We start from the raw sequence: 27,128 nt of genomic DNA, 5'->3' as shown, positions 1-27,128 counted from the left end.
CCAAGTCAGAAATCTAGGCATAATCCTTGAGCTTCTCTTCATTTTTATTTACCCCTACTGTCTCCTCAGTTACCAAGTTCTTATGATTCCTCCTATTAAATATCTTTTAAACTATCCTTTACTCTTTATCCCCAATATTTGGGGAATATTGCAGCAAAATAAGTAAGGAAGGCCTGAAGGAACCAGTCTCCTAGTTTCCATTCTTGGCACTCTTCTGATTCACACTGCTGCTAGTGTTTGTTCAGAAAAGAAAACCTGACCATGTCATGACCCTTCTTAAATCCTTTCCATGGACTCTCTGGCACCATCAGCATGGACCCCTTGCTCTCCATTATATGCCCTTCATGTGGATCCTTATATCAAGTTCAAAAGCTTGTCTAATCCTTTCTAAACAGAAGCCATGACCCCTGCTTATAGATCCATGGAGAGATATGGGAACCACATAACAAAGTCACATCAGTAAATCAAAATTAATGATCCCTATGCCAGTAGGGAGTGGAAAAAAGATGCTGAAGAACATTGACTGTAGTTCGTGATTGCAAATTCTCCCTGTATGATGATCCCATAGGAAAAGCATATAAGGCCAATGATATAATTAGTTCTGAGGCTGAGAACGCACAGACTGATAAAGAGGGGAGGGCATCTTTGTACTGGGCAACATTCAGAAGAAATCACACCGTGTTCTCTCTTTCATAGTGTTTGGATTTGCCCTTCCAATTGCTGCAAGCCAGCCTCCATCCAGGAAAGTAAGCTAATTCTCCTCTCTCCTTGATGCTCAAGAAGGTATAGTCCTTCAGGGAGAACAGACTTGTGGTTGCCAAGGGGATGGGGGTGGGGGGAGGGATAGAGTAGGAGGTTAGGGTTATCAGATGTAAGCTATTATATATAGAATGGATAAACAACAAGGTCCTACTGCATAGCACAGGGAACTATAGTCAATATCCTGTAATAAAACATAATGGAAAAGAATATTAAAAATAGAATGTGTATATGTATAACTGAATCACTTTGCTATACAGCAGAAATTAACGCAGCATTGTAAATCAGCTATACTTCAATTAAAAAATAAACAAATGAAAAAAATTTTAAGAAAGAAGGTATGGTCCTTGGCCAATAACCTGGATGGGTTCAATATATTCAGAATCCTTGGAAATGGCCTTATAGTGGTCTAGAGATAGACACACAGAAATTTCCCATTATGGAGTAAAATGGGTTCTTTACACAATTGTCACTAAGACCTTTATCCCAAAGGTTTTACCAGGTGAGAGGTCTACACTAAAATCCAAAAGTATGAGTGTTGTTGGTTTGTCTGTAAGTCCAACCCTGGGACAAAAGGCAATGCCCATCTCTGGGCAGAGCTCTTCTGGAGAGATGTACTGTGCCAGAGTCCAGGTTAGCTGGGATAAGAACCCTGGCACAGACTACAGACTTCCCTTGTGACCCTCGACATCTGTAAGGAGAATGTGGGAGCAACTCAACAGCCTAAGAAGGTCCAGAGAAAGGAGGTGAGACCATTCTGCTAGGTCTGGGAAGCAGGGTTAAAAGGGGTTTGGACAGATGTTTTCATACTCTCAGTGGTCTCAGGGCGTGGGAGCAGTGGGACTATCAGAGGCTCTGGAGTTAGAACAACTTTGTTTCAAATCCCACCTCTGCCACCTAATAGCCCTATGAGTTTGATCCAATTTCTTAACCTCCCAAAGCTTTCACTTCATCATCTGTAAAACTGGAATTGTTATACCCATGTAAAATGTCATTGTAAAGATCGAATGAGACCATGTTGTGGGAAAATGCATGGCACTGGACTTGGCAAACAATATGCTCTTGATAAATGATAGTTTTCCTCTACCCTTGCACAGCATGGGACTATACAACAGAGAGTCTACAAAACCAAGAATTCTCAGGGTCAGGACTGCCTCTTTTTGATATGCCCCAGTTCCAATGGCAAGGTCTTTGTTTCTGTTTCTAAAGGACCAGTTAGAAACAACACAAGAGGGAGATGGGGCACTTGCTGAGAGGGGGCCTTAAATGGGGTTAATGCACCATTTTATAAACAAATAATATTAGTTTTACTTTTATCTAAAAAGTAATGTATGCCCCATGTTCATTTTGATGTTGTTAAATTAAATGCTATTTAACATTGTTAGATGGCAATATTACCCAATTTGATCTACACATTCAAAGCAATCCTTGACAAAATACCAGCTGGCTCTTTGCAGAAATTACAAGCTTACCCTAAAATTTATATGGAAGTGCAAGAGAGCCAGAATAGCCAAGACAATTTTGAAATGGAAGTACAAAATTGGAGGTGTCCCATTCCTGATTTCAAAACTTACTACAGAACTACAGTAGTCAAGATAGTCTAGTATTGGCATAAAGACAGACTTATAGATCAATGGAATAGAATTGAGAGCTCAGAAATAAACCCATACATTTGTGGTCAACTGGCTTTCAGTAAGAGTGCCAAAACTATACAATGTGAAAAGAATAGTCTTTTCAAGAAATGGTGCTAAGACAACTGGATATCCACAAGCAAAAGAATGAATTTAGACCCTTGCCATACATCAACATACAAAAATTAACTCAAAATGGGTCAAAAATCTACATGAAAGAGCTGACACTACAAAACTCTTAGACGAGGACATAGGCATAAATCTTGTGACATTCGATTAGACAATGGTTCCTTAGATATCACACCAAAACCATAAACAACAAAAGATACAAAAATAGATACATTGGACATCACCAAAATTAAAAACTTTTTTGCTTCAAAGAACACCATCAAGAAATAGAAAAGACAGGGCTTCCCTGGTGGCGCAGTGGTTGAGAGTCCGCCTGCTGATGCAGGGGACACGGGTTCGTGCCCCAGTCCGGGAGGATCCCACATGCTATAGAGCGGCTGGGCCCGTGGGCCATGGCCCCTGGGCCTGCGCGTCCGGAGCCTGTGCTCCGCAATGGGACAGGCCACAACAGTGAGACGCCCGCGTACAGCAAAAAAAAAAAAAAGAAATAGAAAAGACAACCCACAGAATGTGAGGAACTATTTGCAAATCACATATCTATTAAATGAATTAGATCCAGAATATATAAAGAGAAACTATAACTCAATAATAAAAAGACAACCCAATTAAAATGGACAAAGGATTTGAATAGACATTTTTCAAAAAAAGATGTACAAATGGCCAATAAGCACAAAAAAAGATGCTCAACATTCTGAGCCATTAGAGAAATGCAAATCAAAACCACAATGAGATATCAACTTCACACCCACTAAGATGGAAATAATTAAGAAGACAGATAATAGCAAGTATTGGCAAGAATGTGGAGAAATTGGAAACTTTATACACTGCTGGTGGGAATGCAAAATGGTGTAGCTACTTTAGAACACAATCTGTCAGTTACTCAAACAGTTAAGCATACAGTTACTGTGTGATCCAGCAATTCCACTCGTAGCCACATACCCAAGAGAATTGAAAATATATGTCCCCACAAAGACGTGTACACAAATGTTCACAGCAGCATTATTCACAATAGCCAAAAAGGGGAAGCAACCCAAATTTCCATCAATTGGTGAATGAATAAATAAAATGTGGTATGTCCATACGATGGAATATTATCTGGAGATAAAAAGAAATGAAGTACTGATCCATGCTACAGTATAGCTGAACCTTGAAAATATTGTGCTAAATAAAAGAAGCCAAACACAAAAAGCCACACTTTGTATAACCCTATTTACATGAAATGTCCAGAATAGGCAAATCCATAGACACAGAAGGTAGATTAGTGGTTTCCTAAAGTGGAGGAGAAGGGGATTAGGAGGAAGTGGGGAGTACAGGGTTTCTTTTTGGAAGTGATGTAATTGTTCTAAAATTGATTGTGGTAACGGTTGCTCAACTCTTTAAATAAACCAAAAACCATTGACTTGTACACTTTAAATTGGTGAGTTGTATGATATGTGAATTATATTTTTACTAAAGCTGTTATAATAAAAAATGATACATGTCCATTATAGAAACATGAGAAAATTCAGAAAAACAAAAAAGAAGAAAAAGAAACTCCATTCACAATAAAAAATTTTTTCTGATTCCCAGTTGTCCTCAGGATTGGTTAAGTCAAAAATGCCTAACCTGGGGGCTTCCCTGGTGGCGCAGTGGTTGAGAGTCCGCCTGCCGATGCAGGGGACACGGGTTTGTGCCCTGGTCTGGGAAGATCCCACATGCCGCGGAGCGGCTGGGCCCGTGAGCCATGGCCGCTGAGCCTGCGCGTCCGGAGCCTGTGCTCCGCAACGGGAGAGGCCACAACAGTGACAGGCCCGTGCACCGCAAAAAAAAAAAAAAAAAAAAAAAAAAAAAAAAGCCTTTCCTGAAATATAAGACCTCTAATGATTCGTTCCGTTTACTGCTTGAACGTCATCTTTCATCATTCCCACATTGGCACCATATGTTCCAACCATAACGAATTGTTTTTCTCCAAACATTCCATGCTCCCTTGCAAGTCCCTGCACTTGCACACGTCATTCTCATTGCCTGTCACTGTTGGTCCCTCCCTCCTTCATTTGGCCAATTGTATTCATCCATCAGGTTTCGGCTTAGACATCACCTCTTCCAGAAAGCTTTCCCTGACCCCAGGGATTGGGTGTACCTCCTTGGCGTCTAACAGTTCTCTGTGCTTATTTCTATCAAATCATTCACTCCACATAGATTTTTTTTAATTAAAATCAAATTATGAACAAAGCTTCCAAGATCTCTGGGGCAATATAAAAATGTCTAATAGTCATGTCACTAAAGGTCCAGAGGGAACAGAAAAAGGAATTGGTGCAGTAAGTAATTTTTGAATAAATAATTACTGAAAACTTCCCAGACTTTGATCAAAGACATATATTTACACATTCAAGAACTCAGTGAACTCCAAACTGTATAAACATAAAGAAAATCACTCCTAGACAGATAATAGTACTGGTGAACACTAAAGATAAAGAAAAATTTTGCAAGAAGATAGAGCAAAATGAAACATAATATAAATAAAACAAGAATTTGAATACTGTGGATTTCTCATCAGAAACCACAGAGGGCAGAAGAGAAAGGAATAATGTCTTTAAATCGCTTAAAGGGAAGAACTGTCAAACTTGAATTCTATATCCAGCAAAAATATTCTTCAGGAATGAAAGCAAAATAAAGATATTCTCAGATGAAAAACTAAGAGAATTCATCAACAGATCTAAAAGAAATGCTAAAGGGAGTTCTTCAGGGTGAATATAAATGATACCAAAGAGAATCTTGGAACTTCAGGAATAAAGACACAAAACAGAAATAGTAAATATAAAATACTATTTTCCTCTCCTTAAGTTCTTTAAAATATGTAGGACTGTTGAAAGAAAAAATTATAACATTGTCTGGAGGAATTTTTAATCTATTCAGATGTAATACCTATGAAACTTTAAAAGATTAGAAGGGGATGGTAAAGTGGTTATAAGGCTCCACTTCTTAAAAATTCATTTATAGTAAAATTCAGTTGAGTTTTGAGAAATGCATAGTTGTGTAACCAACGAGACAACTAAGATACACAATAGTTCCAAAATTATGAACCTAATCATTACTCCCCAAATGTTCCTCTGGTCACTTTGTATTTCTTTCTTCTCTCCCCTCCCCACCTCCCCAGGCAACAAATGAGAAGTTTTATATCACTACAGAGTAGTTCACATTTTCGAGGTTTTATGTGAACGGAACCAGGCAGGATGCACCCTTTTTTTTCTGCCTTCTTTCAGCCAGCATAATTATTTTGAGTCATTTATGTTGTTATCAAATAATACATATTGATACGTATTAGTGCACTGGATTCCTTTTGGGAAGACCAAGTCTACTGACACATTATATGTGTTCATATGTACATATACACATGTGTATGTAAGTTACAGAGGTAAAGATTCTGAGAGAAACATTTGGTATTTGTACAGTTCTTGGTACAATATTATGGATACACAGCTGGTACAGATGTAAGGAAGATGTTACCACTTTCTGGGGGACAGCATATTTTTACGGAAAAGTTCAAGGTTTAGGAGTCGAATAGACATTATTATCTGATTAATAATCATTATATGATTACTGACTAACAACCCTGAGTTGTTACATATTTATGTGTTATTTATCCTCTCTGATGTGTGATAAATGTTATTTATCCTCTCTGTTCCTTCATTTCCTTATTTTTGTAAAACAGAGATAATAACACTTCATATGGTTGTTATGTGAATTAAAATGAGATTACATATATAAAGCATTGAGCATGGAGTCTGACACATAGCAGACAATCAAAAACGTGTTAGTTCTTTTTCTTTTCTACCTTTTTTTCCTACATCTTTATTGGAGTATAATTGCTTCACAATGTTGTGTTAGTTTCTGCTGTATAACAAAGTGAATCAGCTATAAGTATACATATATCCCCATAGCCCCTCCCTCTTGAGCCTCCCTCCCACCCTCCCTATCCCACCCCTCTAGGTGGACACAAAGCACCGAGCTGATCTCCCTGTGCTATGCAGCTGCTTCCCACTAGCTATCTATTTTACATTTGGTAGTGTATATATGTCCATGCCCCTCTCACTTCGTCCCAGCTTACCCTTACCCTTCCCCGTGTCCTCAAGTCCATTCTGTACGTCTGTGTCTTCATTCTTATTTGGGGAAAAAATTTCTCATCCTTAAAAAGTGGTAAAGCGTTTGAGCTTAATCATAATATCATAGTGCCATCTGGTGACCATATAGAACTATTACATTATCTGTATCAGAGACTTCATTTCTGAAAAAGTTCTACATCTAAATGCCTGTCTTTAAGATGTCATCTCTAGTGTGCTCTGGCTTAGTATTGCAGGGACAGGGAATGAGGACTGTGCTTGAGGTCAGTTCTCCCGAGCTTGGAGATGCCTCCCCTGTCTGGGCATCCTGTCCTGTCAGGAGGAAGAACTCAAGGAAAAAGGAGAGGTGTTTCCCTCCTAGCCTAACCCTAAAATGGGCAGATGACAAACTAAGTGTGGAAGCAAGTGAATAAAGTCTTCACATCCATTCTGCTCTCAGGGATATGGTGGGAAGGAGGATGGTATTGTCTCCTGTTGGAAGGCCTGCCCTTGAACCATCTGGCCACTGTAGCTTTGGCCTTGAGTCCAATCTCAAAGCGGTTTCAAAATCATGTAACCCTTGATATCACACAAATACCCCTAAATATGGACTAGAAAAGGACCCCCTCTTCATTCTACCAGCCCCTCCCCCACCTGGATGAATACAGCCAAGGCCTCTGCATCCATCAGACTTAAGCCTGGGCTCCGGTTGCAGGAAGTACCCCTCCTCCCACCCCCACCTCTAACCGCTCGCAAAGGAGTCTCAGCAGACGGCCACTCTTACCATCTCTCCTGTGCCACCAAATCAAGTCAAGACTGGTCAATTTATTAAACGTGAACTTTATTGTGATTTAGATTATGTAAGGCAGTGTGGTGAAGGCACTGCAGAAGTTAGACTGAAAAACATGGTAGGAAAAGGAGCGAGCTAAGAAAATTACAAATTTTTTTAAATGATCGCGTGCTGGACTAGACTAAGTATACTACAGCTATGTCACTTTATTCGTCATTGCAGAAGCATTGAAATATTCTAGGAGGTGGAACTTGGGGGATGGGGAAAGGCTTCATGGAGGAGGTGGCATTTATGCTGGGCCTTGAAGGAGGGGTAGAATGTTGATAGAGGAGATGGAGGGAAGAACATTTCAAAATGACTGACTCTAGAGAAAATTCTATAGAAGGACTGAAAAAAAAGAGGGCAAACAAACACCCCCAGGGAGTGAACATTCCCAACTGGGAGAAAAGCCTGAGGGGTCCCAAGCCCCCCAGATGGGGTCTTCAGTACCAATGATATCAGGAGGCACAGGACAAGGGCTTGTCTGTAAACCTAGCAGCAGCAGGAGGTTTCACATTTGCAGTCAGGGGCCCCAAAATGGCTGGACTAGGCCTCGATGGAGTCTCTCATCCTTTTATCCTGCGTGTTCCTTATTCATCCTTCCTCTTGCCCGCTGACTGCCTGAACGGTAGTTCGTGCGCGCCCACGTGCGCGTGTGTGAGTGTAGGTGTGTGTGGATGCATGGGGGACCGAGGCTTTGTCTCCCACTGCAGCTTCTTCCACTTTTCCCTCTTGTGGCACACAGCTGGCTTCCATGGAGCTGGAGCTCGGGCCCTTCCCACTGTCTGAGCCTCACAGAACTCCAGCTCTTGATTAAGCACCTAGGAAGCTTCCTCAATGTGAAGGTAAAACCTACCGTTGGGGGGTGACTTGGGTCAGGGCAGGACTACACTTTCCAGAGGTGGTGGTTGTTGGTGGTGGTGATGGTGGTGCCGGCGTAAGGGCTGGGGATGTATAAACAGGCTCTGGCTGCTGGGTAAAAGGCTGCTGGGACACCTGTAGTGTTCAGTCAGGAGCTGGGATGTCAGGCTAGACCTGCTTGGCCTTGATCACCCCTCCGCCTTCCTCAACATGCTCTACAGGGGAGACATTTTGGGCACCTGAAAACAGCTAAGACATCGGTAGGGTATCCAGGCTGTTGTCGTTGTCCTGCATGAATTTCACCCCCGGAAGCCCCAGAGATCTTTCCTTGGCCAACATCTGTCTGATCTCCAGATAGGACTGTCACCTCCCCCTGTCCAGCTGCTAGAGGTATATAGGTTATGTAGCTACTTACGCTACTCGGATGGGGAGGTATGGGGAACTTATCAGAAGAAAGGAAAAGTAAATTACTGTGAATTTCTTTCTTTCAAAAGATTATGAATCCTAGATAAGATCTAGCATCTGACAGAAAATAAAAGGATGGGAAAGCTCTGTCAGGATTCCCTGGAGCTGGAGATTTAGAGCTCAGTGAGATCATCACTGGAAATAACCCGGAAGCTGATGTGGCCTTGTTTAACTTTGGCAGTTGGGCCACCCTTCTTACGCAGGTACAGGGACTTCAGATCACGGCAGTCACTGGGGTCAGCATCCAGAGTAACCTGCCCCAAGAACTGATCACAGAACTTTCGTCTGTTCCAGACCTGGAGAGACAAGTCAAGAAAGTGAAGATGAGTAACCCTCTGTAACATTGGACTTTGCCGAGTGGCATCTAGAACCTAATGCCGGGCTTTGAAAGGTCTGTTTAAAAACCAAGAGACTGTATTTCCTGATACCTCTCTGGCTAAGGGGAAAGTACCTCAAAGAGTAGAGACGAAAAGCCACCAGTCAGAGTTCAGAATCAACCTTGACCTGTGAGATGGCCGCCGAAAGGCAGCTGATCAGAAGCATTAAGTCAGAAAAACAGCCAAACCACAGTGCTCCATTCTGAGCAGCAGGGCGAGGGTCATGTGAACTGGCATATACTTCCCCACATGGGATTTACAGTACCTGTGTTAACATGTGTATCTGCCAGCATGCGGGCTTCTGCCCACAATGAAAGAAACAGAGGAGAGGAGATTTAGGATGGAGATTCATAAGGAAGCGAGTGATTGTGCCTGGTAGGAGGTGTCTTCGAGTACAAAACAAACAAACAAAAAACCAGGATAAGCCTTGCTCTGTATCCTAGACACCAGTGAGGCACTTGGGATCATCCAGTATCTCGTACTGAATATGAGCCACCTGAGGGTCCCTGTTCACATCCTTACCTGCACTATAATAGGAATGTCAGTGGTCCTTCTGTAGAAAATGGCCTGGGTGTCAAAAATGGCATGAACAGTATTCTTTTGGACAGGAGAACGGACTTCCTCCTTTCCACACTTGATGACCAAATATGGGTTTACAGCTGGAACAAAGTAACATTTATTTTTAACACAGTGATTAAAAGTCCTCTTTCTAGGTAGTCAAGAAACTGTCTCACTAAGTCTATTCTGGGACTTTTAGCATAACACCTGGGTACTAGAATGACCTAGGACTTTGGTTCCTATTTCCCTTTTCTTTTCTATACTTTATATAGGGATATAGAAATGAATATTAGATAGGCCCTTGTCCAAAGACTTTTATATCGCATTTTATCTTTTTTTAAATTGAAGTATAGTTGATTTACAGCATGGTGTTAATTTCTGCTGTACAGCAAAGTGATTCAGTTATACACATATACATTCTTTTTAAAATATTCTTTTCCATTATGGTTTATCACAGGATATTGAATATAGTTCCCTGTGCTATAGAGTAGGACCTTGTTTATATATATATCCCATTTTCCTACCACGGTTGACAGCCATTCTGACTTTTCTACACAGAAAACACCACTGTAGAGAATCATGTGTGACCATCTTTTCTAACCATATATGCAATAAATGAAACTGATTTTGCTTTCCCAGACACCCCCGCAGTTCTTACTTTCATTGGCATACTTCTTCTCCAGGCCCTCGGCACTGTGCACTGTGATCTGGGTGACAACCTTGGGGTAGCCACGAGCCAGATTCCAGCAGGACATCTTGGGCATGTCCAGAGTCAGCTCCCTGGAACATCAAAAAGAAGACATGTCATCCATGACGAATGCCCTTTGATGAGGAGATAGGCTCGCCAAAGCGGACCCTGTTGTTGAAAAACATGAAATGCCAAGTGACCTAGCCCATTCCTCCTCAGACATGGCTTATATTTTATGAGTCTGTTTTCCTTTCCCCTTGCTTTAAGGCCCAGCAGATAAAGATCAGAGTAGGCAGGGCTGGGGTGAAAAGGTAGCTTTGGTGACCCAGCACTCAGAACATAATAGAGGAGCAGTGAGGAGTGCCAGCTGTTTAAGAGAAGAAAGAGTCAGCCAGAGAACAGAAGATAAAATATAAGTGGAAAAGCTTAGGCTATAGGCCTGTTCTCCTTAAATGGCAGCTCATAGCGCTGAAGCTCTGACCTCCACAGGGAACTTTGCACAACCCACACCACTTTGAGAAATCTTTCTCCTGCCATCACTGCAGTTAAATCTGACTTGAATAAGTTGTCCCTTTAAGTGTTCACCTAGGGGAAGAGGGCCAAGAGGGTTAGGACTGGAGGCAAAGCACAGAATGGGAGTTGGCAGGGCTGGCCAAGGAAATGGCACCTGAGCTGGACAGGCACTTCAGAGAAGATTCTCAAGAGAAACTCGCTGGTGCGGCCATGCTGGAACATAGTTGGGACAAGCACGTAGTTGCCCTTCTTCAGGTACTTGCTCAGAAACACGGTGCGCGTGTCAATATAAGTGGAGGTTCCCGCACGCTCCTGGATGTACAGGTGGTGGAGGCGGAATTTGCGGTTCACCTCCACCTGGAAATGCAAGAGAAGGAGATGCTCCATTGCACTCAAATCATAGTTTTTGCGTTTGAAGATCCTAGCTCTTCTACTTTCTTTATCCCTCGACCTTTCTTAATCCCCCTAACCCCAGGCCGTCCTAATTTTGACACTGTTTGCCATTATTCTCTCTGCTCCAAAGGCCCATTCTTACCTTGAAGAGCTCAAAGCCGATGATGTAATTGTCGGGTCTTCCCATGCGGCGGTAAGTGCGCAGGTCCTTTTGCTGCAGAGACATGATGACCTTGTGCCCATCCTCGGGCACAGTGAAGATGTACTAAGGGAAAGAGGCCAGCAAGGAGCTTAGTTAGCACTTCTGTTTCAGATGAGCCAGCTCAAATTTCAGGGAAGAAAACTCTACCTTGTGAAGCACAGACTTGGGTTATGTTCTGGGCTTTGCCATTGACTTGCTAAATGCAGATCCTAATGTTTGCTTCTCCCTATGGCATTCAGCATGTGTTGAGAGAGCCAACTTCATACCTAGGCCTTTGATGCCAAAGAGGGTATGCTTTGTTTTAATAAGTTCTTGGTAGGATCTTGGGTTTTTTAAAATTGTCCCCTTGTGGGCTTCCCTGGTGGCACAGTGGTTAAGAATCTGCCTGCCAATGCAGGGGACACGGGTTCAAGCCCTGGTCCGGGAAGATCCCACATGCCATGAAGCAACTGGGCCTGTGTGCCACAACTACTGAGCCTGTGCTCTAGAGCCCACGAGCCACAACTACTGAAGCCCGTGCACCTAGAGCCCGTGCTCCACAAGAGAAGCCAACGCGATGAGAAGCCCGCGCACCAAAAAGAAGAGTAGCCCCAGCTCGCTGCAACTAGAGAAAGCGGGCACTCAGCAACGAAGACCCAACGCAGCTGAAAATAAATAATTTAAATACATACATTTTTAAAAGATCTTATAAACTGTCCCCTTGTTTTTAAAAGCTGTACACAGGAAAATTTGAGAATCAACAAAGACAGAAAGCATCCTTGCTTGACTTAACCTGACACTGCAGCATTCCCCTAGGCTAGCCTCCTATTGCCAGCCCAGATGCATGACTTGTGGAAGGGGCCAGATCCATTTCCTTGGTGAACTGATGCTTTGCTATCACCATCTTAAGGATGCTGCAGGCCTGTTCTAGAAACTTCCCAAACATCATCTGGGGAATCATGGTGCCATTGGGAAGTAAGACTAAAAGGCATCAGATTTATCTCTCTCTCCCCCAACCCTCCCACCAAGAAACAGGAAACAGATGCAGAAATATGCACTCACGAGGCCCCCGTTGGTTCATCCTGCACAGACACTTAAACAGTGAAGCCAAAAAGCCCATTTCCCCAGTTTGGTATATGTTCCTGATAGTTAAAGTATTTCCAGGGCTGTAAATGAAGGGGGGTGGCAATAGGAGCTTTCTTTTCTTTAGGGACAATTAAGGTGGAAGGAATGGAGAAAACTATGAGTTAAGTAAATCAGCCCACCAGCTTTAGTATCCTTCAAAATGGCTGGCCAATGAAGCTCATGAAAAGAAAAGACACACTCATGTGTAAGGCTGCAATATAGTCAGAAGTCTTGTCTCCTGTGGTTAGCTCATCAGCACATTTGCAGATAAAACCATCAAGGTTATTATAGGCTCAGGCTTTGGATGTTTGGATTTTTTGCTTTGGGGTGTGCCTGGGCTTGACCTCTAATGTGTCATCTGGAATAGCATTGTAATGGGAGATGGATGGAATGGGGTCATTGACAGGGTAATGATTCAAATCCTCAGAAGAATGACCTGGTATTCTAGATGAGAAAAGGGAGGCCTAATGATGGGGTTCAGAAGAATCACCTGCATGAGAAAGAGGACACATATAGTAAATGCGTACCCAAGAGACCAATTAGGCAGTAAAGAAATGAAAAAGAATTGAGAAAACGTCAGGGAGCAGATCCTTTCTCTCTAATGTGGGACCATCACAAGGAAGCAGGGAGTGTCAAAGCATACCCAGCAATATGGTCGGGAGAGAGGCAACCAGAGGAGGTGGCTTGGATTTGATAATGTCACCAAGTCACGTCTCTACAAAGAGACACAGTCTGCTTTACAGGCACCTGAGCCAATCCCTATGCATCTTGGTTGATGTATATTACACAATAGCTGCAAATGGGAGAACTGATGTCAAAGAAATACTCCCAGGTGAGACCTGGCTTCCTATTGCCTTGATAACTTGAAGGCAAAGAAAAAGAATTTGATTTAAACCTGGGGATTCTGCAGGAAGGTATCACGGTTGTTATAGCAGCCTCCTGAACGGTTCATCAGGGGATCATCATCCACAGTCCAGCATCCCACCACCGATTCCAGCTCCTTGCGGCCAAAAATAGGGTTGTTCACATTGCGACAGACATTCAGTTCATGGAAGATGCGGCAAAAGTCCTCCAGGCTCATCCTGAATGGAAGGAAAGAAATGAAGATGATACTTAATACTTACCCCTGCAGTTCCATGTGGAAGCCCCAATTCCCTTTAGCACAGAAAACCTCTACTCACCAAAACTCTCCATCATCAGACATAACAAGCCCCAGGTTCTTGCGATCTGCTGCAGTCAGTTGCTGCCACTCTTCAGAACTAAAGGCAAATGAACAAAGGGATAAGCCATTATGTTTGCCATTGACTTCCTACAGTAAGCAGGATGTCAAAGGGACAGAATACATGAGGACTGGGACAGCTTTGTCTCACCACCAGCTAAGTCACAGGCCCCATATCTGAGAAGGACCCACAGATGTCACTAAGCATTGACAGCCCACTAGCAGTCTGGAGGGATGGGATTGGGAGAACGTATAGGGCCTTGGGGATGCAGCAATCGAAGTGGAAAGCCACTCACATCTCACTCCAGGGCCCACTCCATTCTTGTCTTCCCAAGGGGTTCCTCAGACGAATCATGTACAGCTTCTCAGTACTGAAGACCTCCACGAGTCTTTCTCCAAGACGGATCTTGCGAATATCAGTCATGGTGTACATATGGCCCTTCAGTAGACCCCAATCAGTTTCAACTTCTTGTTCCTCCTGATTGGGAAACTGAGAGCAAAGAAAGATACATAAGGGCACAAGAACTGGGAGATCCAAGGCTTGGCTCTTCCTCTTCTTTGATTGCTTTACCCGAGTATGGTTGAAACTAGTTCTCTTATGCAGATAGAAATTTGATCCTGCCACCTAACCTGACACAAAGCAAGCCAAGGAAAGGAAATGAAAATTTAATATAACAACTCAAACAATTCAAATGACCCACGGTAGTACATTGATATGAAGAGCATTGAAATTTGTTGGGGTTGGTTAATTCTTTGAGCAAACAGCTATAACCGCCACACCCAGGAGCAGAGGCAGAAGGAATAATTTAGCATAGACTATTTACATCAGCTCGGATGCTACATCGGCCTCCAGCAGGATGACTGGTACGAAAGGATAATAGGTTAAAGCTCCTTAGCCTCTGCGCCAGGGCTCAGTGCCTATTGTTAGCTTTCTGAGTTTCATAATGACTTGTCCTGGATCTCCAGGGTAAGGGTGATGTTCTCCACTAAATGCCGTGGTCTCCTCTGCCAGAAGTGAGCGAAGAGTGGTTTTGGTGAGTACAAACCTCAATGAAGCAACAGATCAGACCTCCTTTGGTAAATGTCTTGTACAGTTCTCCAAACAGCTTGTACTTCTCCTCAACAAGCTCAGTGTATCTTCCCTTCTGCACATCCACAGTTTCAGCCAATGTGCCAGTGAAGTCCACGATGATATCAGTAGTGGTCAGACCATCGAGGGCTTCATAACAGCCAAGCAGCCTGGGGGCAAATATACAAAGTGATCTTTGTAGGAGTATTTTTCCAGGTCAAGGACATCTTGTTCCCCCAAGTTAAAAGTCCTTGCCCAGCCAGGCTTTATCGGCTAGCTTTTCTCTAGGTACAAAATAAGAGATATTTTGAGAATTTAGTCAGATTTCTAGGTTTAGACTATGTTGACCTAGGATGGTCCATGCAGAAACTTCTTTCTACAGGTAAATATTAGACAAGGAGAAACTCTGCGGCCATAATGCCATGTGATCTGTAGATCAGCAGCAGGAAGAGGGCACCTGGGAGCAGTAAGGGCTTAATGGAAACTGGAACAGCTGATTTCTTTCTCATGTGGAATTAGGGAGGGCCATTCCCAGGTCCAAAGCAATGCCTTGGATCTGACTGATATCCTACCCAATTTAAAGCCGAAGGCTAAGCTGGGAGAGCATGAGTTCCCAAGAATGAATGTGACCTTCCTTTCCTTGTGTAGCCTGACCACTGACTAGCCAACCCCCCTCCTTACTTGGCATAAGCTTTTTCCAACAGAGCATTCCAAAACTCATTCATGGAGGTGGAGAAGGAGAAAACGAGATCTCCATTGATGGTGGGCAGCAAGTCATCAATCACCACCTCGGTCCATTCTCCAAAATGCCAGAAACGGAAGCGAAATATCCCAGCATATTTATCTAGTTTTCGAGGGTCCCATTCCTGTTCCTTATGGTTGGGAATTGTCTGGAAATATAAGAACATTCAATCAACTGTTATTCACCAGACCATATCCAAATACTGAGATTACAGTTGACTTCTGGCAAATCCCATGTGGCAACAGGAAGCACACCAAATACATTTGGTTTGGGTCTAGGTAGGAAGTCCCTGGTAGGGCATTTTTTTCTGCAATTTTTGCTCCCCCAGTTCAGTTTTACTGAGGATAGTATTACCATGCTTGCCCTGAATACACACAGGGTGACTGGGGGCAGCAAGTTATGGGTTAAATTATTTACCACAGTTAATCTACAAACTCGATCATGAGAGACTGTCTGCATAAACATATTCGTGGTTGCATATTTAACCACATAAACAAGGCATTTTAAAAAGCAAAATCAATCAAAACACAAGGCCCCCTGTGGTTTCAGTTTTTAAAGGTCCATCCTAGAGAGTTCGTGCAGATTCTATAGACTATAGATTTTATTCACACCTTGAATAAAATTACATTTGGGAAAGTCTCCTTTTTAAATACAATTACACATTCATCTTCTAAAATTGTTATTTTCTGAAGAAAATGCTCTAATTTTTCCCAGGTCAACACTTCATTGCCTTGAACTCTGCCTAAATGCGAAAGGAATTTTTGTATTCTTATAATTTATTAGAACCTTTTCAAGGATCTAGTTCCACCTTTCTCACCTTTTCTTTTGTTCATATCTGTCAGTGACTTCCTGGCCCCCAGTGGCTTTTTACCCCAGTAGGTACTGAGAATGCAAGTATGCAGAGCTACTGAGTCAAAGTGTTGCAAGTGACAAAAGATCACCTAATATGTGTGACAAAGCAAATAGAGTAAAATGTTAATGGTAGAATCTAGGTGAGTAAATGGGTGTTGACTGTAAAATTCTTTCAACTTTCTGTATTTGTGAAAATTCTCATAATAAAATTGAGGGAAATCACCTTCAATCATTAATACTTCTGACTTCAAGAATTAAACAATCTGAGACAGTTACGAGCTGACTTTTCCTAAAGTTACTAAAGAAGACAAGAAGGTGGAAACCGAGTGAGGTTGGTACCTTTGTCCAGTTAGACTCCTGAACAGCCAAACAGGAAAACGCAGAGACCATTGGCTTGTGCCCCAGTCTCCCTTGGGTCAGCTGGTGGTTGCTGATATTGCCCACAATCAGACGGGGGTCATCGCAGATGTCCTGTGGATACAACAGTTGGTTCTAAGAGTCTGGGAAGTGTTCCCCACGGGTCAGTGTGAGCTCAGCTAGGCAGGACAGACTTCACAGATGAGGTAAGGTGGAAAGATTACCAGGACTTCCACAGGTAGGAGAAAGGAAAGTTTTCGGGGGGTTGTGGAAACAAACACAAAGCAGTAGCTCATCAAGACACAGGAAAAAGGGTCATGTGGGAAGGTGACAGGAGAAATGGAAGGAGAGGATGCGACTGAGACAGGATGAGATGTGCTGGTGGGAGCCCTCAGACATTGAGGTTTAGAGAGTTTTCACTGCAGCAGTGAGTTTGTAAAGAGGAGAACGAGGGATTAGCACATTACATTCTGATCCTATTTGTCAGGATGAGATTTTCTGAAGTGACTGTGCTCAGATGGGTGATTGCACTTAAAAGACAAGGCCTGATAGAGGTGGACATTAATGCTTCTCCCTCTCCAGAAAAATGAGTTAGGAGACCTTATACATGAAGCCCTTTCCTAACATAAAGCAAAGGCAACAGCGGTGTCCATGCAACAAGATTCCCCCACATCTTTGGATGAATACAGATGGCAGCAGCACTAATAGCAGGTGGTAATAGACCGCATCTAGGACACTTCAACAGATACTCTTTTCCCACAGGGGATGTTCAGAACCTGGACAGAATGGGGGAGGTATTTGTTTGAGGCGTATGTGTGCGTCTTTCCTCAACATATCATTAGCTGTGCCATTCCCACTGCAAGTAGGAAAATGAGGCCCAAATAATACAATTCCAGCACAATGTAATGGAGGAATTTTCAAAGTATAATCAATGCCTAAAGGAAGGATCCCCAAAATTTCCCTGGTGGTAGACAAAATAATTTGAATAGTGGTGGTAATGTTCACACTGAAGCCTTAAGAATGACTAGAGTTAGCAGTTGGACAAGGGAGAGGTATGGAGGCATAAGGAGTAGAGAGACAGTCATGGACAGAGGTATAGTCACATACATGACACCATATAACTGAAGACACGTTTGTGTGACTCAGAGTATCAGCCCTTGCAGAGTTCAAAGGCAGGAAATACCAATGAAGTCTTGGGTAGATGGAGAGAGCTTCGTGGAGGAGGCCGTTGGCCAGTACCTTGACATTTTGCTTACCCAGCAGAAATAAATCCTAGTCTCAAATGGAAAGAAAATCTAGACATATATCCTTTAAAAAATTATTAAATAGAGACAGCTATATTTTTCTGGTTCTCAAACCTCTTTTTTTTTAATGGACATAATTCTCCTTGATGAAGGGTCTGGTCTACAGAATGAAACATTCCATATATTCTTTAAAAGCCAAAATAACTCTGGAAAGGAATAGGCATTCTGGGCAAGGACAAGTCCAAACTGAAGATTAATTGGTCATCCCTTTGCCAAAAGGAGAGTTAGGTGGGTTGTCGTCAGCTTTGGTTTTCTGGTCTTTTTTTTTTTTTTTTTTTAAGATGCATGCCTGGTGTCTCATCACTTTTTTGTCTTAGGTGAAGACTTCTATCTTACTAAATTTTTTCATGCGTTGGGAGCTGCCTGTTTTTTCACTTATTTAACATAAAGCAGGTGTGTTGAGTGGATTTAATCCTGATATTCTTTCTCTTCTGATTGTCTCTTCGCCCTTTCTAAGATGAGACGAAACAGTTTTTCCTTTCTGAGTCCGGCGTTACCATTTTATTTGTAGCAAGATGTAAAGTTATACAGTGATTTCTGGGACTTAGATGATGCATATAATAGTTTCCAAGCATGAAAAAACAATAAAGTGAACATCGATATGTGGAAAAGTGTGTTTTTAGATTATTAAGGCAAATTATTTGCTGGTTTTATGTAGAGTTATTAGTGGTTGGGGTTACATTACAGTGTCTTGATTTTCCACAAGGCTTTAATTCGCAGCAGGGATCTAGGCTCAGCAAACACTTTTGTCATGTCAACTTCTATTTAAAACCTAAAGGATCATGTAAATAAGCAAAAAGACATGGAAACAGAACTCAAATTGAGGAACTGGATAATTATTCTCCTGTCGACTAATGTGAATGTGATTTTATATATATATATATATATATTTATATATATATATATATATATATATATAGTGTGTGTGTGTGTGTGTGTGTGTGTGTGTGTAAAGCTGTGTGTAATCATGGGAGAATATACATTTGGGCAAAAAAAACACCTTACTTTCCATTTCCTCTCATAAACTGGCCCATGCCCCAGTTTTACTTCACCACTCTTCATACATGATGGATGGCTATTCAACAATGTGTTTTTAAAAATGAGTTAACAGTCCATAGACTGTCAAACCTGGAAGGAATTTAGAGACTATTTAGTCAACCTGTTTATTTTACAAATGAGGAAACAGGCTCAGAGAAGGGCAGTAACTTGCCTCTCCTGTCATTTAGCTAGTTAGTAGACCTAGGATTAAAGTTTTAGGTTCTTCACATACAGTTAGAGAAGGAACCTCTAGACATCAGCTGGTTCATCCTTTTGCCTTTAAGTTGATCAATGGTCACCATGCAAAGGATAATACTGTGAAGCTCTTCAGGGGTGGAGATGCAACTCATTCTCTCAGTCATCCATCCCAGTGTTTTATGTCTCTTTGCTTAATGCTCACCTAAAAGCTCTCCATCATTCTGGAAGACTGGCTTAACTCATGTCTTAGCTTTTGGTTCTAGGCTAGATATCACCAGTGTGCTTTAATCTCCTCAGTTTCATCCACTAAATATGAATCAAACTCTTATGTATGTCAGCACCATGATGTGAAGCATGGGAGAACATTTTTATTAAGCCACATTTTTTTTTTACTTCTTTAAGGAAATGAAAGACTAGAAATAGCTAAGGAGGTAGAAAGGGTAAAGGGTAATGAGCCAATGCAAATCTAACAGCCAAATGGACTTTTTGGTGACAAATTTGAAAACAATGAAATGGATATTTATTGAATTTTCCCCTAGATTTAGACAACTGGTTATAATTCCTGTGGGAGTAAGGAAGTAAGGCTGGAGACATTTTCCTCTAAGTCAAAGCTGGGATGCAGAGTGCAGATGGGACATTTCAGCCCAAGCTCTGCTGAAAAAGTAGGGAGTAGAGTTGGAGGAGAGGTCACAGCTCACATAGTCACATATTTGGGTGGCTTGAGAGGTAGGGAAGATTGCTGAACCTCTAATGGTTCCCAGCTGTGTTGGCCTAGTCGACATGATCCTTGAACTGGGCTGTTTGTCAAGGCAAAATAATTTCTTAGGGGGAAAACACACAACTAGGAAGTCAAGCACCAAGAGTAAATCCAGGAATGGTCTCTGCAGACTCCCATCCCTGAGCCAAAGCCTTCTATTGATACAAGCAAAGCAGCATCTCTAGGAAGTATGTTCTCTTAGCTGAGCATTGAGAGATCCTCCCATTGTCCTTACCTCATCTCCTTTCCCAGAGACCTCTGGGTGGGGGGGAGGGAGGCATACAGTTATAAGCCTTGGAGCCCCACGCATGTCACTCTATGTGGCTCTCTTCACACCTACCACATCCACATATTTAGCAATTTTTTTTTACACAGGTGAAATTTGCTGACAATAAACATTGAGGTCCAGGGTAAACCTCAAGAACCACAGTAAAATGAAAGGCTGCCTAGAAAACCAGCAGCCGGAAGAGTGGAGGCATTTCAAAAGTGCTATGAGCAGTCTAGCAGTCCCATGGGGATGGGGACAGTGTGGACACTTACAAGTGAGGCCGGCCCTGCAGTAGGTACATTAGGACTAAGCCCAAGGCTCTAAGTCGTCCCAGAAGGCCCAGGGCTGCCATTCAGGGCCTGAGGGCTTTATCAGCTAGTCCAAGCAACCATTATCTTATCCTTAGAAAATTGTACCATCTCCAGACACGGCATTTATAGGTGAACCTCGGCTCAGGGACCAATGTTGAACCACCTGCACAAGGAGTCAACTTTACTTACTGGGGAGTTTTGCTTCTGCATGACGATCTTGTCATTGGTAAAACATTCTCTTCCTTCCTAACCCCTCCAAGGAAAACTCAATATGGAACCATAGAATAATATCTTAAGCCCAACTTCCACCTCCAAACTGGACAAGCAAGTCACTACAGAATTCTCTTCTTCTTTAAACCTTCAGACTTCTGCAAGGAGACTCCAGGTGTAAATCCCAAACTGCTTTATTGGGAAAAATTATATATCCGTGCAATGGAATACAGTTCAGTGATAAAAAGAAACAGATACATGCTACAACGTGGATGATCCTTGAAAATCATGCTAATCTAAAGAAGCCAGTTACTTTTATGATTCTATTTTAAGTGAAATGTCCAGAATAGGCAAATCTAGACAGAAACCGAAAGTACATTACTGGTTGCCTGCGACTGGGGGGAGGAGGGGTTTACTCCCTGCCAATGTGCACAAGGAATTGTATTGGGATGATGCAACTGGTCTAAAACTGGATTGTGGTGATGTTTGCACAACTCTGTAAATTTATCTTAAAAAATCATTGCTTTGTATACTTAAAGCAGCTGAATTTTATGGTGTATAAATTGTACTTTGATAAAGCTGTTAGCGTTTTTTAAATTCAGACTCTAAAATAAATAGGACAGATGGCAAGAGTATTGGCCTATTCAACTCTTTTCGATTGTGTCAACAGAAAAAAACACTTAGGACTATTCACGTGGAGGGACATGATCTCTGGGAAGAAAAAGAAATTCATGAACAGTCTAGGCCAAAACTACTCTACAGAGGTGTCCCATTCAGCTGGGTGTTGGAAATTTCTATTAGCACAAAGAGAGAAATATTTCCTCCTTTATCAGGGTCCCTCATATGCAATCTCTCTCTGCTTCTAATGTCCCCTTCTCAACCAATCCCTCCCATTCCTCCTGCCTTTGCTTTAATCCAGAACCTCATCGGCCTCTTCTCGCCCAAGGTAGTGAAAAGACCTGGGCAAGGGCCATGGTAGTGGAGGCTGAACTCAAAACTTGACCAGGAGAGCTGCCAGATCTTGTGCAGGTGCCCTGGCTTCCTCCACAGCTGGCTGTGCAATCCCCAAAAGGCCTTGCTCCATTTTAGCAGGAGAATAGCTGTGTCTGACTCGAAGACACGATTGTAGCTGGGTATGAGTCAGTCAGGAAAAAAGCCAGAGGCGGGTAGGAGGGGAGAGTCGCTGGAGAAGAGATTTTCTGTGGGAATTTGGTGGCTAGATTTCAGCCTAAAAATCCTACCTGCTGTCTTAGGATCACACTGTAACTCAGGGGAACTCAGCTCTTAGAATCTGCTAAGACTTTATATGTTGAAGGTCCAGGAAGACAGGAAAGCCCAGGAGGACAGGTCTCAGGCAATATAGCTATGTACCCAGGAAGCTAGGCCAGTAGCTGGGGTCATTGGACCAATGGACGTGTTAAGGGGAAGGATCTTCCTCTGAAAGGTATGGGCAGATGAAGTGGCACCGAACAATTGCAAAACACTCTCATAATCCCTGCCTATCTAAAGTGCCTCCTTAGGATGCAGCAGGGAAGTGGCAAGTGGGAAGGAGAGCTCAATCCTGCCCTAGGATGGTGGCACTAGACTGCAGTTGGTTGGTTTGATTAGCAATGGTGTTTACAGACATGGAGGCTTTGCAACCCAGGAGGGAAAGAGACAGAAAATATCTGGTTAATCGTGCTTCTTTCATTTTAGAGACTTTAGAAACTAACCCTGTTTGAGTATGAGGCGAGGTGGCATGCCAAGGGACAAGATGTCTGTAAGCTTCCCTGCAGATGAGGCTCTCAAGCTTGCCAATGAGGCAGGTGAGTCCAACGACCCATCTGGTCTTCCTGAACCAATTTAGAGAGGCCTAGGGCTGTCTCTTGGCTTTCCTGATGGGAGGCCAGAGAACTTTGACATTGTTCTTGCCCCTAGACTTGGCCTCCACTCTGGCTGGAGAGGAATCTCTGGCTTTTTGAAGAGACTCAGATGGCGGTCCGGAACCTTGTTTTTCCCCCTACTCCCCACAAGAGTCTCCCACCCCAACCGCTCCAATCCACCATGATCTCCTTTTCTTCAAAACCCTGTATGATTTACTGGCTATATGCCTGAAAATAGCATTTCCTCTGTGCAGCAGTAATTTCTTATTTAACTCTTCGATAGCTCAATATCCATCTCGTCAGCTGGAATGGGAGTCCCTCACCCCAGGCCTCGTCTGTATCTTGCACAGAGGCTGGCATAGAGTAAGCACTTGATGAATGCTTCTCAACTGACTCTCTCTTTGGGCCTAATTAAGACTAAGCTCAGAGTATGCTCTCAAAAGGGAGAGTCTGGATCAATTAATGGGTGTACAGCATCAACACAGTGAGGGGGAATGTGAGAACTTACTGGAGGGAAGCTACCTATTTTACCAAAAGAGACAAGAGCAAATCTATCTCCCTGACATGGCAGCATGGTAGAGTAAAAACTAATACAGGCTTTGGAGTCAAACCTGGATTCAAATCCCAGCTTGTTAGTAGTCTGACCCTGGGAATATTCTTACCTTCCCTCTGAGACACAGTTTCCTCATCAATAAAATGAACATAGTATCTACCTTTATTTTTTACACCAGGAAAAAAGAATTACATCAAAGTGGTTTTTAAGATACCTACCTTACTAAGCTATAGCAAATTAGGATGAAATGAAAACATGTATAGAAAACTCCAAACACAGTATCTGGGCCCATAGTAGGCATGCCCTAAATGCTTATGCCTTGTTCTACCCCATTCACTCTCTCTTTCTGACACTCCCTCACCTTGGAAAGGGTATCGCTTGCCTCAGAGGCAAGATGGATTATTGCAGTGGTTATTAAGTTTTTTTCCTTCCCTGCTAATTCATCTAGGACTCAATCCACAGAATTTGGAAGATGAAGGCAAAGGACAAAGGACTGAGCCAAGATGGGGGAGGGAGGATGTGTCTAAAGACGGGCCAATACAGGAAGCACTGTTGGCTTGGTTCACATCAGGAGAATGGCTTCATGTTCGCTTGTGATTTTACTGCCCATCAGATCTCCTGCCACCTCGTCCAGGACCTCACCCCTATCCATTATTCCTTCTTTCTTCTGTGTCTTTAACTTCTCCTTCTTTACTATTTCCTCCTTAGCCTATAAATATGTTCAAGTCTGTCCTATTTGTAAAAGACACCCTCCCCCAGAAACCCTCCCTCAATTTCCTGCCTTCTTTTCAGCTACTTCTGCCCTATTGATCTCCTTTCTTTCATAGCCAACCATCAAAAAAGAGTGGTGGCCCTCATTATCACCATCCATTCATAAGAGTGGCTCCCAAACAGCATATTTCTATTTTCTCCATGCATTTGGGGAAAAAATCTTACCTCTCTCCATACTGAATTAGTGGCTAGTGAATTCTGCTCATGTTTTCCAGATTTGTATTGCAGGTCAGTGATCTACAGGGATGTCAACAACTGGAGGCACAGAAACTGAGCAGTAGTGTAATCTTCCTTCTGATGGAGAGAACTTCTCCAACTCATATTCTCAGTGGCTATCATACTTTATGGGCAAAAATGGAGACATGTCCTCTGAGTCACATAGAAAACAAGAGCCTTGACGTGACCCATGTATCTTGGCACCCCCTGGTGGCAACCTACATAAACAGAAGTAGCTCTTGTAAGAACTCCCTTTAGGAGTTCCAGCTGTGGAAATTGTTCATTGAAGAAGGCGAACCTTGAGTCACTGACTGAGATGGTTCCATAATAGTGCATAAAAAAGGTACATCATGAAATAGGATCAGAAGGTCTTCAGGATATTGTGAAAGTCCAAGAATTTGCATTTCATAACAGCTCTTGGTGGCTTATATACCTGGTCACCCACTTTGGGAAGGAGGCCAGGTTGGATATCCTTCTATCTAGTCATACCCTTTAGATATAACCAGGTTACTGTTTATTCTCCAGATTCCAACATCTTATCATTTTGCACATTGACCTCCCACTCATGTAGGACTTGTAAAGGGCTTCTGAGACTTGCTTTAGAGACACAATATACAAATGTTCCACAGAGAACCATAGTAGCTATGAATAGGTGGTGAAAGAGCTACAATCCTTCTTGGATCCCACTTTGCTAATTGTGGGAGAATACAGACGATGGTATCCAAAGAGCAGCAAAGAAGTCTCCCTCCCCCAGTTCAAACTCCATCTTGTCCCTGTTGAGTTTATTTCATTTATGCTCACCATATAAGTTTTTTCTCTTCAATGGCCTGAGATTATCTTGAAGTTGCTGTCATAGGTAACTCAGTAAAGAAACAAGAGTATAGTTGCTTTCTGAGTTACCATATTTACTCAAATGAACTTCCAAAAGAAAACAAGCATGGTATATCTCTTTTTTGTTCTTTCTAAATTACTAAATCTGATAAAATGTGACTAAAGTTCAAGATTCCTCAAGTTAGAGCCAGAAGCACAAATCCATAAAACTTTCCATTTTAAAGCTGTCTGCTGGGAATTTTTAGGGCAGTGAAAATATTCGGATACTATAATTATGGTTATATGTCGTTATACATTTGTCCAAACCCACTAGTTCACTAGGAGTGAACTCTAATGTAAATTATGAACTTTGTGTGATTATGATGTGTCAGTGTAAATTCACCAGTTGTAACAGAGGTACCACGCTGAGAGGGGGCATTTGATAATGGGAGAGGCTCCTTATGTCTGGGGGCAGGGAATACATGGGAAATCTCTATACCTTCCTCTTAATTTTGCTGTGCTCTAAAAATACAAAAAGGATATTATGCTATAAAAAATAAATAAAGTTGTCTGCTAAACTGGTCTATATGCAGTGGGCTGTGTGAGTGAAATAGTGGATCAAGTAGATTTATGATGAAAGATCAAGAGGGAAACAGAAATTGAAACAACAAAGTTACCTGGGGCCGTTTCCACACCACCTTCCCAGGAAGCAGTCGGTTGTAGAAAAGTGAATCATTCTCAGGCAAAAAGGTTGGATCACAGAAAAGTCTACCATCCCTGATGCATTCCTGCTTCAGTTCCTGGTACTTCTGGTTTTTGAAGAGCTTCAGAGGAGGACCCATAATGTCAAACTATGTCTAGAATGAGAAAATTGTTGTTATTGAAGGAAGAAGTTCTCAAGTCTTTTAAAGATTCCCTGAGATTAGACAAACAATTGTCATCCCAGTGATTTATTCCCAGAGCTGGGCACCTCAATTTTAGCTTTAAAGGAAAAGTCACCATTTTCAGGGAAAGAAGAGCCCAGGGTCTGCAGCAAATTAGTTTGGGGTTTGGGATAAGGCATCTAAACCATTTCTGGGTCTCAGTTTCCTCATCTGCCAAATGTGGTAATATGGGCCTTAACAATCTTATTGGAAAAATAGATAATAAACGTTAAGATTGCTAGTTAAACGTGAGTCATTATAATTTAAAGGGCAATCTTCCATCTTCCACTGGCAGGGAGGAGTTCAAACACAGAACAATTCTAAATTTGAAGAGAAAAGGCGTAAATCGCTTTACTACATTCAGAATAATTTACTGCCCTGAAGGGCCACACACTTTGTGCTTGAGGGGAGAAGCAGCCGCTTTCAATTCTAACAAGCCCATTTACACAATTCCTTCCCTTTTATCATTAAAGAGGTTTGTGTTTTTATTACCGGCCAGGAAGGCCAATGCAAGAAACAGAGCTCAGCAGATGGCCTCCAAAGACAAAGGAAAGATAGAAAGATTGTAAGTATCTTTCTTCTTTAAAGTCTAGTGTGCAATCATTTGCCCACCATAAAAGGCAGACTCCGAAATTCAGTTACACTAATTTGGTGGATTCTTAACCCCGTCAATACACTGTTGCTTTCTTTTCTTAAAAAAAAAACAGGGCTTCCCTGGTGGCGCAGTGGTTGAGAGTCCGCCTGCCAATGCAGGGGACACGGGTTTGTGCCCCGGTCCGGGAAGATCCCACATGCCGCGGAGCAGCTGGGCCCGTGAGCCATGGCCGCTGAGCCTGCGCGTCCGGAGCCGGTGCTCCGCAGCGGGAGAGGCCACAGCCGCGAGAGGCCCGCGTACCACAAAAAAAAAAAAAAGAAAACAACAAAAACAACAAAACAACTCTCACATGGCTATACAGAGAATTAATATAGTGGCTCTTCAGGCAATGCCTATCAGAGTGGCCCACACTCAAATGCCCCTGACAACTGGTTTTTATGAGGATAATTTGAAAGGTAAATTTGATTTTAAATAGCTTTGGGGTG

At 42.5% G+C, this 27,128-nt stretch overlaps 1 protein-coding gene across 1 annotated transcript; it reads right to left on the bottom strand.

Moving 5' to 3' along the window:
• Positions 1–8,866: 8,866 nt before the first annotated feature.
• CAPN6 (calpain 6) lies at positions 8,867–25,967 on the bottom strand. The gene is made up of 12 exons (XM_060087519.1): positions 25,803–25,967; positions 16,810–16,941; positions 15,558–15,766; positions 14,854–15,046; positions 14,104–14,297; positions 13,770–13,847; positions 13,484–13,670; positions 11,425–11,547; positions 11,044–11,246; positions 10,347–10,468; positions 9,653–9,789; positions 8,867–9,049 (listed from the first exon to the last, which is right to left on the bottom strand). The coding sequence occupies exons 1-12, from the start codon at positions 25,965–25,967 to the stop codon at positions 8,867–8,869; spliced, it is 1,926 nt and encodes a 641-aa protein (XP_059943502.1).
• Between the last annotated feature and the right edge of the window lie 1,161 nt (positions 25,968–27,128).

This window comes from Mesoplodon densirostris, chromosome X (genome assembly GCF_025265405.1).
Source record: "Mesoplodon densirostris isolate mMesDen1 chromosome X, mMesDen1 primary haplotype, whole genome shotgun sequence".
In the NCBI taxonomy this organism is placed as follows: domain Eukaryota; kingdom Metazoa; phylum Chordata; class Mammalia; order Artiodactyla; family Ziphiidae; genus Mesoplodon; species Mesoplodon densirostris.
This window is presented reverse-complemented; position numbering and strand designations above follow the sequence as displayed.